General features: G+C 48.3%; 1 protein-coding gene across 2 annotated transcripts in view; it reads left to right on the forward strand.

Annotated features, from left to right (window-relative positions):
• Positions 1 to 13,328, forward strand: part of LOC137877972 (nesprin-2-like) — a 39,406-nt gene extending 26,078 nt beyond the window's left edge. For both annotated transcript variants that reach the window (XM_068718154.1, XM_068718155.1), the window contains 16 exons: positions 3,078 to 3,240; positions 4,738 to 4,931; positions 5,059 to 5,209; positions 5,983 to 6,165; positions 6,650 to 6,787; positions 6,878 to 7,072; positions 7,187 to 7,484; positions 8,113 to 8,249; positions 8,500 to 8,629; positions 8,840 to 9,051; positions 9,152 to 9,352; positions 9,442 to 9,570; positions 9,976 to 10,167; positions 11,005 to 11,079; positions 11,172 to 11,224; positions 11,493 to 13,328. In XM_068718154.1, the coding sequence (XP_068574255.1) occupies positions 3,078 to 3,240; positions 4,738 to 4,931; positions 5,059 to 5,209; positions 5,983 to 6,165; positions 6,650 to 6,787; positions 6,878 to 7,072; positions 7,187 to 7,484; positions 8,113 to 8,249; positions 8,500 to 8,629; positions 8,840 to 9,051; positions 9,152 to 9,352; positions 9,442 to 9,570; positions 9,976 to 10,167; positions 11,005 to 11,079; positions 11,172 to 11,224; positions 11,493 to 11,703 (2,662 nt within the window). In that variant the 3' untranslated portion in view covers positions 11,704 to 13,328. The remainder of the gene's footprint in view (positions 1 to 3,077; positions 3,241 to 4,737; positions 4,932 to 5,058; positions 5,210 to 5,982; positions 6,166 to 6,649; positions 6,788 to 6,877; positions 7,073 to 7,186; positions 7,485 to 8,112; positions 8,250 to 8,499; positions 8,630 to 8,839; positions 9,052 to 9,151; positions 9,353 to 9,441; positions 9,571 to 9,975; positions 10,168 to 11,004; positions 11,080 to 11,171; positions 11,225 to 11,492) is intronic.

Genomic DNA, 13,328 nt, shown 5'->3' on the forward strand with positions numbered 1-13,328 from the left:
ACGTCCCGTGATCTTTGTGTCTGAACCCAACCGTTACTGTAACCGATAGATGAAGAGCGGCGATGTAGTGCAGGCCGTTCGTCTGAAAGGGGCTTCAGATTTACCGTTTCTTTCTCCTCCTCCTCCTCCTCCTCCTTCATCGTTCCCTCCTGGTGATGTATTACTTGCTCGTACTGCACTGAACCCCAGGCTGGTTTATTGGAAATGGAAGAAGGCGGCAGATGGAGTCTTTTTTTTTTGTTTGCACACTGAGGTTCCCCCGCTGGCCCCGTTGGTCCGATCCAAACACATTACCAGCGATGGACAGCTGCACCTGTAATCCGCTCTAGAGCTGGACTAACTTTAATGGGCTTCTGGGTCTTTGTGCTGCTTGTTGGCTCTGCTTGCTGCTGTTGTTGTTGTTGTTGTTGTTGTTATGTGATATTAGAGTTTTACTGATGGTTTGTTTCCAGCTTGAATATGTACTTTTCTACTCATAAGTGCCCCAACGAAAGTCTTTGGTCCAAACGTATGATTGGTGCATTAAGTATAACATTTTTTACCAACATTTTGTCGCACTAAAATGTACTTAATGCTCATTTAAAATAGTTTTTATATATATATATATATATATATATATATATATATATTTTGTGAATAAAAATAATCCTGCACTGATTTACTCTTCTACATTCTGAGGCAACGCTTTATTAATTCTAAGCTTTCTGCTTTTTTAAAATGCGTAATCTTATTAAAAAGAAAAGGAGGGTAGAAAGGCGATCATGATGTGGGACGTGTTAGACTGAATAATTCTTATATTAATGGTACAAATGATCAAAACGTGAAACGATAATGAAAACGATTCGGCTAGCTCCTGTTGCTCTGTGTCCTCGAGTGAACCTGTCACTGCATCCAGATGTTTGGAGGAGGAGGAGGAGGAGACAGGGGGACTGCAGAGGAGGAAGGGGGAAGGGAGGGATGGAGGAGATGGGGGGGGGGGGTTGTGCTTGCTAGCGGACGAGCCGTCGCCATGGAGTAGCCTCCTCTCACCGACCCGTAAGTACCTTTCGCCCTCATCGCGACCCGGCCAGCACCAGACTGAGGCGGGCGGGTGAAAGGGGAGCGGATCGGGTGTTTTGTTGTGATAAAGAGGAGGAGGAGGAGGAGGAGGAGGAGATCAGGAGCGGAGGGGGATGGGCTGGGCTTTTGTCGGTGCAGCCGTGTAGACAGACAGGCGGACGCATGCAGAGTCATTCAGAGCAAATTCAATTGAGACCGCCGGCTCCCTTCTGCTTGTGTGTGTCGGAATTTAGGTGGCAGCTTGGACGGCACTGTGTGCGAATGTGTGTGTGTCTGTGTGTGTGTGTGTGTGTGTGTGTGTGTGTGTGTGTGTGTGTGTGTGTCGATGCAACGAGCACCACACATACGTCCGTCCGTGATCCCAGCAGCACGTCTTGTATGTCGCTGATGTTTCTCTCCGCTTTGCCGTTTACTGCCACATCCTCACACACACACACACACACACACACACACACACACACACACACACACACACACACACACACACACATATGCCTGCACACACATACAAACAAACACGTGTGCAGCTGCACCAGGAGCCAAAACGCAGCACGGGAACATCCCGACAGTGTCTGCTGTTGCAGCAGATTGCAGCTGCTTTGTACACACACACACACACACACACACACACACACACACACACTTTCAGTTATGAAGGTTATTAATGGTAACGTGCATTGATCGTTTGTTTGTTTGTTTGAGGCGCAGTGTGTCTGCTCACGCGTTCCTCTCTACCACGAGACCTCTGACCTTATTATCCGTCCTGTGAGACTCGTGTTTCTCCAGGTTTACTTATCTTCAGATCATAAGAGGCTCATAAAATCCCCATAAAGCCTTTTCTATTATCTAGAAGAAGCAGTTAAATGTCCAACATTAGCCCACATTTTGTTCAAACTTCGGATTCCCCAGTAGCTTCTAGAATGCTCTCTGATGTCAGTATATGTCATAATATCATATACTAGATTTTATTAAAAGACTTTGTATGTTGTGTTACTTTACTCAGATGTCACCTGTACACATATTACATCAAACAGAACGCTCCTGTTGGGCTGTTGACCGGTCGTTTGGGCAGCGCCGCCCCCGTCTTTGCTCCTGTGATTGAGCGTCAGAGAAAAGTCTTTCTGACTCATCAGGCTGAGAAAGTATCCTCAGGGTTCCCAAGCGTCCTAGAAAACCTGGAAAACACTTGACCGATTTACCAGTCATGGAAAATGAGAGGATAAGTCCAATGTCCTGGAAGATCTTGTTTAAAATGATTTCAACATTCTCTTATTTTCCTTTAGCTGAGAAGGATCAACTGTCAGAGCTGCAGAAAACAGGATAACCGGCTGAAATATGTCAGTTACATTATCCTTCAAGTGTGAACATTAGGTCACTGCTGGTGGTTTTTATTAATATACAATTTTAGAACCAATTTGTCATCATTTCTAAGCACGTATATGATTTCACGAAGGACTTTCTTGGCTCTCATAACAGTTGGATCATCACCTTCACACACGTTGGTACTCAGAGGTGTGTTGTCGGCGGGACGCTCTCGCCGGCTGCGGTCACGTGACGCTGCAGCGTCTCCCTCCCTGCATTGTGCCGGTCTGTTAAACGACGTAGTTCACTGACCTGAGAGCTGAACTGGAATGCGGTCGGTCTCTCTCTCTCTCTCTCTCTCTCTCCCTCCCTCTCTCTCTCGACCAGACGCCACCCGGCTCTCCGCTCTGGATGTAGGTCAGCCCGTCCGCTCCGCTCTAATGACCCCCGTTGTGTGTCGTGACGTGAGAACGACGAGCAAACACTTCCCAGGGTTGTCCTCACGCTGCGTCTCAAAGAGTCCCAGCTCTGATCACTTTCAACTCTTTTGAGGCATCTGATGGTGTTAAACGTGTAGTTGTTGTACAACAATGGCGCTCCGATACACACACAATACTTAGATTAGATGGAGGAGAACACGCGATGACAACTATACAATCCTTAACCGGCAAACACTTCCTGTAACGTGACGTTTTTCTCTCTCTCTCTCTCGACAGGGTGGGAAAGCTGAAGGAGACGCTGGTGACGGTGCAGCAGCTCGATAAGAACATGAGCAACCTGCGGACGTGGCTCTCTCGCATCGAGGCGGAGCTGGCCAAGCCGGTGGTCTACGACGTCTGCCACAGCGACGAGATCCAGAGGAAGCTGGCCGAGCAGCAGGTGGGCCGAGACGGAATGATCCCTGTTTGAGAGTCAAATGTCTAGTGGAAGAGAAAGTGGAGTTTCCTTTAGTTTAGCCTCTTAGTGATGAAGACCATGACTGGAAGTCAGCACAGAAGCAAAGGGGAGGAGTTTACTGAGGCTAATTGGTTTTGTTGTAATTGGAGGCTTTCACCAAACCATGCTGCTAGAAATAAGAAGGATCTCAAATGGTGATTCCCAGCGGTCCTCAGACCTCATCCTGGTCTGAGGACTCGGACATCTTCCAGGTGACGTGAAGGCTGAAGGGGCAGACTGGAGACACCACATGGCACTCGGAGGGGAATTTTCGGGGCAGTATCTTACTCGCTCGCTAGTGATGCACGCCTGCTTTTAAACCCTTCATGTGACGGCCGCCCCGCTGAGGTCCGCGGCGTAATAACAGAAGAATAGAGTAATGCTCGCTGCAAAGTGAAATCTCAGCAAGCGGCAGCGAGGCGGATGTTTGTGAGGGAGGAAGCCGTCACACTGGGCTGAGAGACGGTAAATGCACTCGACAGCTCGGCCTCAGCCGGCGGCCACGGAGAAAGGAAATTTAACCAGTTTGTCCGTTTTGTATCCTGCCGAACTGCTACTTCCCTAAAAAAAGGAGAAAGGTTTCTTGGAATGAGAGGCGGCGGATGGATCGGAAGGTTCAGAGAGAGAAATATTCAGATGGAGGAAGAGATTTGATCTGGCGTGGCGTGGTCAGATTTGTGTGTTTGTGTAGAATTAGGGATGGAAGCCTCAGATACGCCTCTGGGGTCAAGGGGTTACATTTGTGGTGCAGCCCCACATTAGGGCTGATGTTCGTCTGTAGACGCTTCACAACCTGAAGCGGTAACACCGGGCTGCATCTGAACACTCCACGACGTATTCAATCACGTCAAAACAAGTGACGGTCGTCCAACTCGTTTCCTGTGACTCGGTTCCTCTACCGTCACCGTGTGCCGAGCGCCTTGTTTCCACGACGACAACTCATCTCATCTGTTATATCAGGAGTATTTTAAGAACACTTAACTCTGAAACACACCACAGTGACCGTGAACCATGAACCACGGTCGCTCCATCATTGCTTAACATTTTCTAAAATTTGAAGGCGCTCTGCTCCACCCAAAACAGACCGAGTGCTTCCTGCAGACATTCTTTTGTTCATGAAATGGTCGATGTTGTCCAGAAGTTCTGAGAGAGAGAGAGAGAGAGAGAGAGAGAGAGAGAGAGAGAGAGAGAGAGAGAGAGAGAGAGAGAGAGAGAGAGAGAGAGAGAGAGAGAGAGAGAGAGACTCCATTAGTGGATGATGGACGGCTGAAATGACTCCTGTGTGGAGGGGCTCTTCAAGTTTTCATCCGTCACCATGGCAACCCTGGAGAGTGGTAACTGTGAACAAGCGAGAGCCGACAACACACACACACACACACACACACACACCAAAAAGTCGTATCTGCGTGACTCAAACTGTGCCGTTTTTCGGACCTGCAGGATCTGCAGCGGGACATCGAGCAGCACACGGAGAGCGTGGCGTCGGTGCTGACGCTGTGCGACGTCCTGCTCCACGACGCCGACGCCTGTGGCGGCGGCGGGGACTCCGAGAACGACTCGATCCAGCAGACCACGCGCAGCCTGGACCGACGCTGGAGGAACATCTGCGCCATGTCCATGGAGAGGAGGATGAGGTGAGCGGTCACTGTTAACAGAGAGCTAGAGTAGCTGACCATCATTGGTTCTGTTTCCTGCTCCAAAGGTTTTCTCAGGTGACTTTTCCTCATGACACAAACGTGAAACGGTCCCTGTTGCTTTCAGGATTGAGGAGACCTGGCGTCTCTGGTGTAAGTTCCTGGACGACTTCTCTCGCTTTGAAGACTGGCTGAAGACGTCTGAGCTCACCGCAGCGAACCCGGACTCTGCCGACGTCCTCTACACCAGCGCCAAGGAGGAGCTCAAGAAGTTCGAGGTCAGGAGACAAATTCTTTCTTTCTTGTTTCACTTTAGCAGAATACCGGAGAGGAAGGCCTAAAAGCCAAAGTGCTGCTTGTGTTTATGTACCCTAATGAAGCCGACGCTTCATGTGTTAAAGCTGCATTCTCTCTAGTGTCCACCAGGGGGCGACTCCTCTGGTTGTATAGAAGTCTAGTCTAAAATGACTCTACTTCTCTCTTGATTTATTCCCTCAGTAAACATTGTAAACATGAGTTTATGGTCTCAGTCTCTAGTTTACAGTCTTCTTCAATACAGCATGATGTTCATTTAGTACATTATGCTCCATTTAGAGTCACACAGACCATAAAGCAGGGGATGATTTAGGGGCGGGGCTACACACTGATTGACAGGTCTCTACCAGAGATGTATACTTCTGTGCAGTCCAAATATGGTCACTTCTGTTCATTGGTTGTAGAAAAACCAATGGGTGACGTAACGAGGTTCAGGTATCTTGTTGCTGTGAGACACAGAGGCAACCTTTGATGTGTCCGTCTGGATTAGAAACGCAGATTAGTAACCTGGTAATTCTGGTAATCTGGATTTTGCCAAAGTGCCACGGCAACAGGGATCCAGTGTAGATGCCGGTGTTCCTGTGGGGGACCAGTGACCTGTACTGTGACATGTAGCGGTAGCTGTGGGACCCTTACTTCCTTCCTCAAAATGACTACTTCAGCACCACGGACAGCGTTGTGGATTCATCGATGCAGAGTCGGGGTAACTCATGTTTCCTTTCCGTTCTCCCGTCAGGCGTTCCAGCGGCAGGTTCATGAGCGCCTGACTCAGCTGGAGCTGGTCAACAAACAGTACCGCCGCCTGGCCCGAGAGAACCGGACCGACGCCGCCAGCAAGCTCAAAGTCCTGGTCCACGAGGGGAACCGGAGGTGGGACGGCCTGCAGAGGAGGGTGGCGTCTGTCCTCCGCCGACTAAAGGTGAGACGGGGGAAAATCGACACAAACAGCGTGAAAACAAGAAGCAGAGAGCGAAACATCAGCATGAATCAAATCCTCCCAGCTGATCTGAGTAGCATCTCCCTGCTCTCGGCTCGGCTTTAAGCCTCCAGGATTGAGGTCACTTCTCAGACGGTGACGAGGCCGGAGGCGTCACGTTGGCAGGAAGCCGTTTGTCATCGCAGCAGACGGAGTGTGTTTACGTTGCTTCGTAAAGGTTGTGTGTGTGTGTGTGATCAAAGAATCCGGCTGATTGGTGCTGCTTGATCTGGGCCAACAGTGCTTCATGTAAGAGTCCAAATACACGGTTACGATAGTTAATGCTGCTCATCTAATGTGTGACTTAAAACGGTTCAGCTCAGCACCACAGACGGGAGGGAAAGTCTCAAAGATCAGCTTTTAATGAGGATGAAGAGATGTATAGAGATGAATCATGGCGTCCGTCCTCTGCTCTGTGCTCCTGCAGCACTTTACCTCTCAGAGAGAAGACTTTGAGGGAACGCGTGAGGGGATCCTGGTCTGGCTGACGGAGATGGACCTCCAGCTCACCAACGTGGAGCACTTCTCAGAGAGCGACGTCGAGGACAAGATGAGGCAGCTCAACGTAAGTCGGCTTCTCCTTTTGAAAGCTTTTGCTGGAGACCAACGAGCGCTCCTCAAAAAACTCAGCTGAGTCCGTTCCTCCCGTCTGCAGGGCTTCCAGCAGGAGATCACCCTGAACACCAACAAGATCGACGCCCTCATCGTGTTCGGGGAGAACCTGATCCAGAAGAGCGCCCCGCTGGACGCCGTGCTGATCGAGGACGAGCTGGAGGAGCTGCACTCCTACTGCCAGGAGGTGTTCGGCAGAGTGGCTCGCTTCCACCAGCGCCTCGTCAACAGGCGGCCGGTCAGTACTGCATGAGAACAACAACAACGTTCTGAAACCTTGTGTTTCACAGGAAGACCGTTGCTTGTTTGAATTTAAGTCAAATCGGAGCTTTCTTCTTCTGTGTTTTTGAAGGTTCTGGAGGAGGAGAGGGATCTGTCAGACCTGGACGACACAGCTGATCTAACAGACGGGACCTCTTCCTGGGAGGAGGTGAGGAAGAAGGAGGAGGAGGAGGCTCCAGCAGTGGGTGGAGTCTCAGCTGGACGGCAGGCCGTGTGCCACCTCCTAGTGCCCCCTCTGGAGCGGTCGGGAAGAGAGACCCCCGTCAGCGTGGACTCCATCCCGCTGGAGTGGGACCACACCGTGGACGTGGGAGGGTCGTCTTCACACGAGGACGACGAGGACGCCACCTACTTCAGCGCCCTGTCAGGTGATCACTGCTGCTTTTTGTGTTTTTGTTGTGTATTATATACAAAGTGAGAGTTAACAAACCTCGAACAAAGCAACACAAATAGTTAAAAAAGGAGTTTTGTGTGATTGCCACACAAGTTTTAGAGGCCGGTTGCACAAAACATTTTAAGTTCAACTGTTGCACAAAAATCCCTGAAGTCTTCCGCTTAAGTTTTTCTCCTTGTCTTGGTCTTAAACTTAAGGAATCTCTTAAAGTTAGTTAAACTGTTGCACAAAAGACTTCAGCAACCAAAGTAAGGAAAACTGACTGTCAGAGCAGCGGCGGCTGCCTCGGGTAGGTGCTCCGCCTATCCGTGCTCACGGACAACACGTTCCATCTCCTAGCAACCCCAAAACCCACCCGGCTGCACCTCACCTCCCCCGATCCTCCGTCTAGTTCACAGACACCTCGCTTCTGCCACATCTGTACCTCGAGATACAGATGTGGCAGAAGCGAGGTGTGACGAGTCTGATGGTTCTAGTTATTACTCCGTTCTCTCTTTTTCTGTCTTGCCCCTCTCTCTCTCTCTCTCCTCTTCTTCTTCTTCTTCTTCCCTCCTTATTGTCACACTGCCTTTGCCAACCCTTTTCCTTCTCTCTCTCCTCAGTGAAGTCCGTGACCGACCCGCCCAGCTGGCACCAGCCCGGCTCCCCCGAGCGGAAACGGGTTCCCCGGGAAATCATCCGAGGCCTGGACTCGTCTCCCACGCACACCACCAGCACTCCCTTCCACCAGCAGGGCTACGTAAGGACACACACACACACACACACACACACACACACACACACACACACACACACACACACACACACACACACACACACACACACACACACACACACACACACACACACATACATCAAGACCTTTGAAGACTTCAAGTGTCCATCAGCTAAAGAAGTTTAAGTGTCTTTGTTTTTCACTGAAGAGGTGTGTGTGTGTGTGTGTGTGTGTGTGTGTGTGTGTGTGTGTGTGTGTGTGTGTGTGTGTTCAGGCTAAGCTGATGTCTGAGTGCAGCGGCACCATCAACAGCGTGAAGAGGGTGAAGCTGATCCTGAATGACGAGGAGGACCTGGAGGGTCCGGGTCTGACCAGCAGCACGGCCGACAAGCAGACCAGCACAGGTACTCTGAGGGGAGAGGTCTCACTCTGATGGAGATTCTGGGAGCTACAGGGAATTCACGGTCCTGATGGGAATAGTTTTCTTTCTGGATCATTGTGGATTTATTGTTATTTTAAACAATCTTAATCTTAATCTTAATCTTAAAGTCTGAACACAACAGAGCATCGCACCATGTTTGCAGCAGTGTGTTCAACAACCGCTGACTCTGCAGGTGTGATCGAGCGCTGGGAGCTGCTGCAGGTGCGGCAGTTCGGCAGCGAGACGGACATCGAGCGGGACCTGGAGCAGTGGCAGAAGCTGAACTCTGACCTCTGCGACGTCGCTTCCTGGCTGGGCCGGGTGCTGCCGGAGCTCGAGAGGCTACAGCGCATCGAGCCGTCCACCGACATCCGAGACATCGAGGTCAACATCAGGACGCTAAAGGTACAACGCCAACAACGCCGGGTAACCAGGCGGGACAGTCGGATGACGGAAAACACTTCATCTCATCTTCTGCCTTGTCTTTTTTATTTATTTTCTATAGGAGATGCAGAAGACCTTCAACAGCTACAAGTGTCTGATGATCTCTGCCAACCTGAGCAGCCGCCACTTCCTGCGGGGCGACAGCGCCGAGCTGCGGGAGCTGCGGGACGCTCTCGGCTCAGCCAATCACAGCTGGACGCAGGCCTGCAGCGGCCTGGAGAGCTGGGAGAGGAGGCTGCACTCTGCACTCATGCAGTGTCAGGTCAGGCGTCACGTGAACACAGTTGAGTTCATGACGACGATTACTGTGGACATTTAGATGACCTCTGTCTTCTTCTTCTTCTTCTGCAGGAGTTCCACGAGACGCTGCACTCTCTGCTGCTGTGGCTCGCTCAGGCTGAGAACAAACTCTCTGTCGTGAATGTCGGCGACCGGTTGACGCCTCGCTCCGTCCTGCTGCAGCACCGGGACACGCTGACGGTGAGCAGACGGCCGATCGGTCCATCGACACTGTCTCTGATTTTTAGTAAGCTAAGGGAAGAGGTTTCCAACAGCTGGTGATGGGAGTTATGGGAAATGTAGTCTTTATTTTGGCACTAACAATAGAGACAGACAATTTATTTGACAACCATCTTTTCATGATATCGGGTAGAAAAACATCTTCACAGTGTTGCCAGGGTTGTCTAACTTTCTACAAACTAGAAATCTGTTGAACATAAAGTTTCACCTCAAACAAATGAGACAAGAGGAAATACTTAACATCCACTACCCCATGAATGGAAGGTAGTGGAAAAGTGCTCTTCTATAACTCTCTCAGTAGAGACATAGAGTTGATACAATAGCATCACTGCTGACTGCTGTGCTCTTTGTCGCCCCCTGCTGCAGGCTCTGCAGGAGGAGCTGCGCGGCCGCCAGCGGGAGGTCTCCTCGCTGCAGGAGATCTCCTCTCAGCTCCTCCTGGAGGCCACGGGAGAAGACAGCCTGGAGGCCAAGGAGAAGGTTCACGTCATCGGCAACAAACTGCATCTCCTGCTGCGGCAGGTGGCTGCTGACCTGAGCAGGCTGCAGGGAAGGCTGGTAGGTCCATGTTCCCTCTTGAGCCTCAGTCTGGTTTGACTCTGCTGCGATACTGGTTTCATAAACTGATGAGCGGCAGAATGATCTGGTGATGAAAACTGAATGAGCTGAGTCAATTACAGATATTTATTTTTGTATTTGTGGCAAAATGACATTTGAGTTACTGTTATAAACGTAACAAATATCTTACTCGCCTTAAGCTGTTCAACAAAAACCTTTTTATTTCATTTGTTAAAAATAAGACAAATGTGTAATAAAACATTGCATCAATTAAACAGAACTATCATTTGATGCTCTCTGATTATGCACGACAGATCATTTGGAAATTTTGTCCAGGCTCAATTATAATCTATAAAGTAATAAAGTATTTCTTAATTAAGTTTCCTGTAATTTGGTTCCAATTACAGGAAAATGGAGACAGGGTTGAGTTGGTACAATAATTGTGTAATTTAGTGAATATTTTAGCCAGTAGAATTCTCTATTGCCTAAAACACAAGCAATACTTCTAATGTTAAGTGCAACTTTATTATCAGCGACAATTCACAATACATAAAACAGAATTTGTATGAGTAATGAAGGAACATTATGTTGGGTTTAAGGTCATCTCTGTTTTCACCATAAAAGATGCCAAATTACAGAGCGTTCTTTCTGAACAACGTTTTGGAAATGATCAGAAAACCCTTCAGAAATAACAGACCCGTAAAATGAAGCGCAACCAAAACAGATTGATGCGTTCGGGACGCTGTTGCAGAAACATTGACCACCAAACAGCATAAATGAGCCGCTATCAGCAGCAGTGCGTCTCATCTGATGGTGTGTCTGCTGTCTGCGTCTCAGGAAAGCTGCTCGGTCAGCTCCGAGGTGGACAGCATCGGTCTGGGAACACTCGGCTCTCCTCTGCTGCTGCACCGGGTACGCCTGAATGTAGACGAGTTAAAGTCAAGCTAACGCTGGCTTCGGTTATTGGGCTTCAAATGAGTGACTCGTGTGTCTTGTTGCTTTAGGAGGAGGCTGCAGGTCTACAGGCAGCTACAGCTGGACAACCTGCGGCTAAAAGGTAAGGTAGAACATGATCTTCAGGGTTTGGTTCCTCCAAATGAAATACAAACATTTTAACAGACGTGTCTTTGTAGCCGTAGAAACTGTCATCAGTTTTCATAGAACGATTTCTTTGGTATGAAGTAGTTCCAGTGAACACAGAATGATCAACAGACCATCCAGTGAACTGAGGAATAGGTTGAATTTGAGATGCAGTCTAAAGGTCCACTGTTGTTAAACTGCCGTTGCAAAACCCTCAAGCGTCTGCATCATCTGTCCACATCCAGGGAGGAGAGGAGGGATTCTTCCCCACAGCGACCCTTCTTCCACCGGGTTCTTCGGGCTGCCTTCCCCTTACACCTGCTCTTCTTCATGCTGCTGGTTCTGGCCTGCCTGGTGCCTCTGTCTGACGAGAACTACAGCTGCACGCTGTCCAACAACTTTGCCCGCTCCTTCTACCCGATGCTGCGCTACACCAACGGCCCTCCGCCCACATGAGACCTGCCGTAGAAAGTCGGCTCCTGATGAACCATGTGAGCTCGAAATCCAAAAACGGAGCCTTGAACGGTGTCGATGCGCAGGTTCAAAGACGCTTCTCCCTTCCAGAAAAAAACAAAACAAAGCCCCGCCCATCGTGTCGAAATTCTAAATTGTATTGGTGTATTTAAAAATCTATTTATTGTTTGTGGAGTTCCACAGTTACAAAAAAAACAAAGAAGCCATATCACTGGTCCGTTTGAAAGTTTTGTGATTTTTAAATGTAGTTTATCGTCCCCACCAACCATCTTCAACACCCGATTTAATTACCTACAGAATGTTTTAATGTTTGTACTTTCACTGAAGGGGAAAGGTCAGTTGTAACCAAAGCATCCAGAGGACGGAGAACACTAGCCATTTTCAACCACTGCAGCTGTTTTTACTGATTTCATAGAAGGAAGCCACTTGTTGATCGCACATTTTGTACAGAAACGTTGTTCGATTGATATTTAAGAAGTGACGACCTGTAAGATATGATCATTTTAAGAAATGATGGCGGTGATTCATCTGCAGACATGCCTTTCTGTAGCCAACAGAACTACCATAACTTTATCAGATAATGTACTTCTCTTGGTTTTATTGATGCTGTTTGTATATAAGGGCAAACTACTGAGAGAGACATAGTTCAATTGTTGTTTCTGCAGTTCAGTGTGAGTGTGCTACTGACATCTATATTTAACAATGGGGCAATAGTTTACATGCCAGTGGATTCAAATGACAGATATTTTCCTATTGAGTATGATAACTTTACTGTCGGTGTGCTGGAGGACATTTCTCATTTTGTTAGTTATTAAAAGCTGCATTAGCAGATCCTTGACCACTAGGGGGCAGAAAGAGTCCAGACGCATCACTGATGAAGCAATAGCTAATCAACTGCTTCAAGCTAACAGTAATAGAAACCACTGAAACATCCATATAAAGTTAGATGTTGATCCTCAGTGCATTTGGTACCATGAGCAACAATATCACATTCAATGTTCTATCATAAGAAATGATTTAATTAAGTTTTACCATTTGTTTTATTTAATTGGTTAATTGACACCACTGTTGGCTTTGGCAGGGAGTCCAGTGTCGAGACATTCACAGCAGCAATCACTTAGCTGTTTAGTATAGAACACACAGCTACACCATGACCTTGATGTTGTTCATAACTCACCCAGCGCTGACCCCCGTGGAGTAAAGCCCTGCAGGTGTCAAACATCCAGCAGGGTTAAACAAAGACTGATCTAAAACACAGCTTGTGGTTAATGCGGTGATGTACATGAATGACTGAACCTGAACACTGATGTCGAAATTTGACCAGCCAGAACATGACTGTTGGTGATCCGTGGGGCATTGAATGTAGCTGTGTATATGCACAATCAAAGATCATTCAATGTTTTTCATTTACAGTGTTAATATTATTGATCCTAAATGTTAAAGAGAAACTATGATTTGATTCGAAAACTCAGTATTTGATCCTAATTTGTACATAATCTCAGCCTCAGCAGGACCGAAACAAACGACAAAAAGTGTGTAAAGTTTGATTTATTTTGTGAATTCTTATTTATGGGATGTATAGATTGACAATAAACCGTTTGCCATGA

The sequence above is a fragment of the Cebidichthys violaceus genome, unplaced genomic scaffold (genome assembly GCF_023349555.1).
Source record: "Cebidichthys violaceus isolate CVI_PGR_0920_01 unplaced genomic scaffold, fCebVio1.0.p SCAF_22, whole genome shotgun sequence".
NCBI classification, from domain to species: domain Eukaryota; kingdom Metazoa; phylum Chordata; class Actinopteri; order Perciformes; family Stichaeidae; genus Cebidichthys; species Cebidichthys violaceus.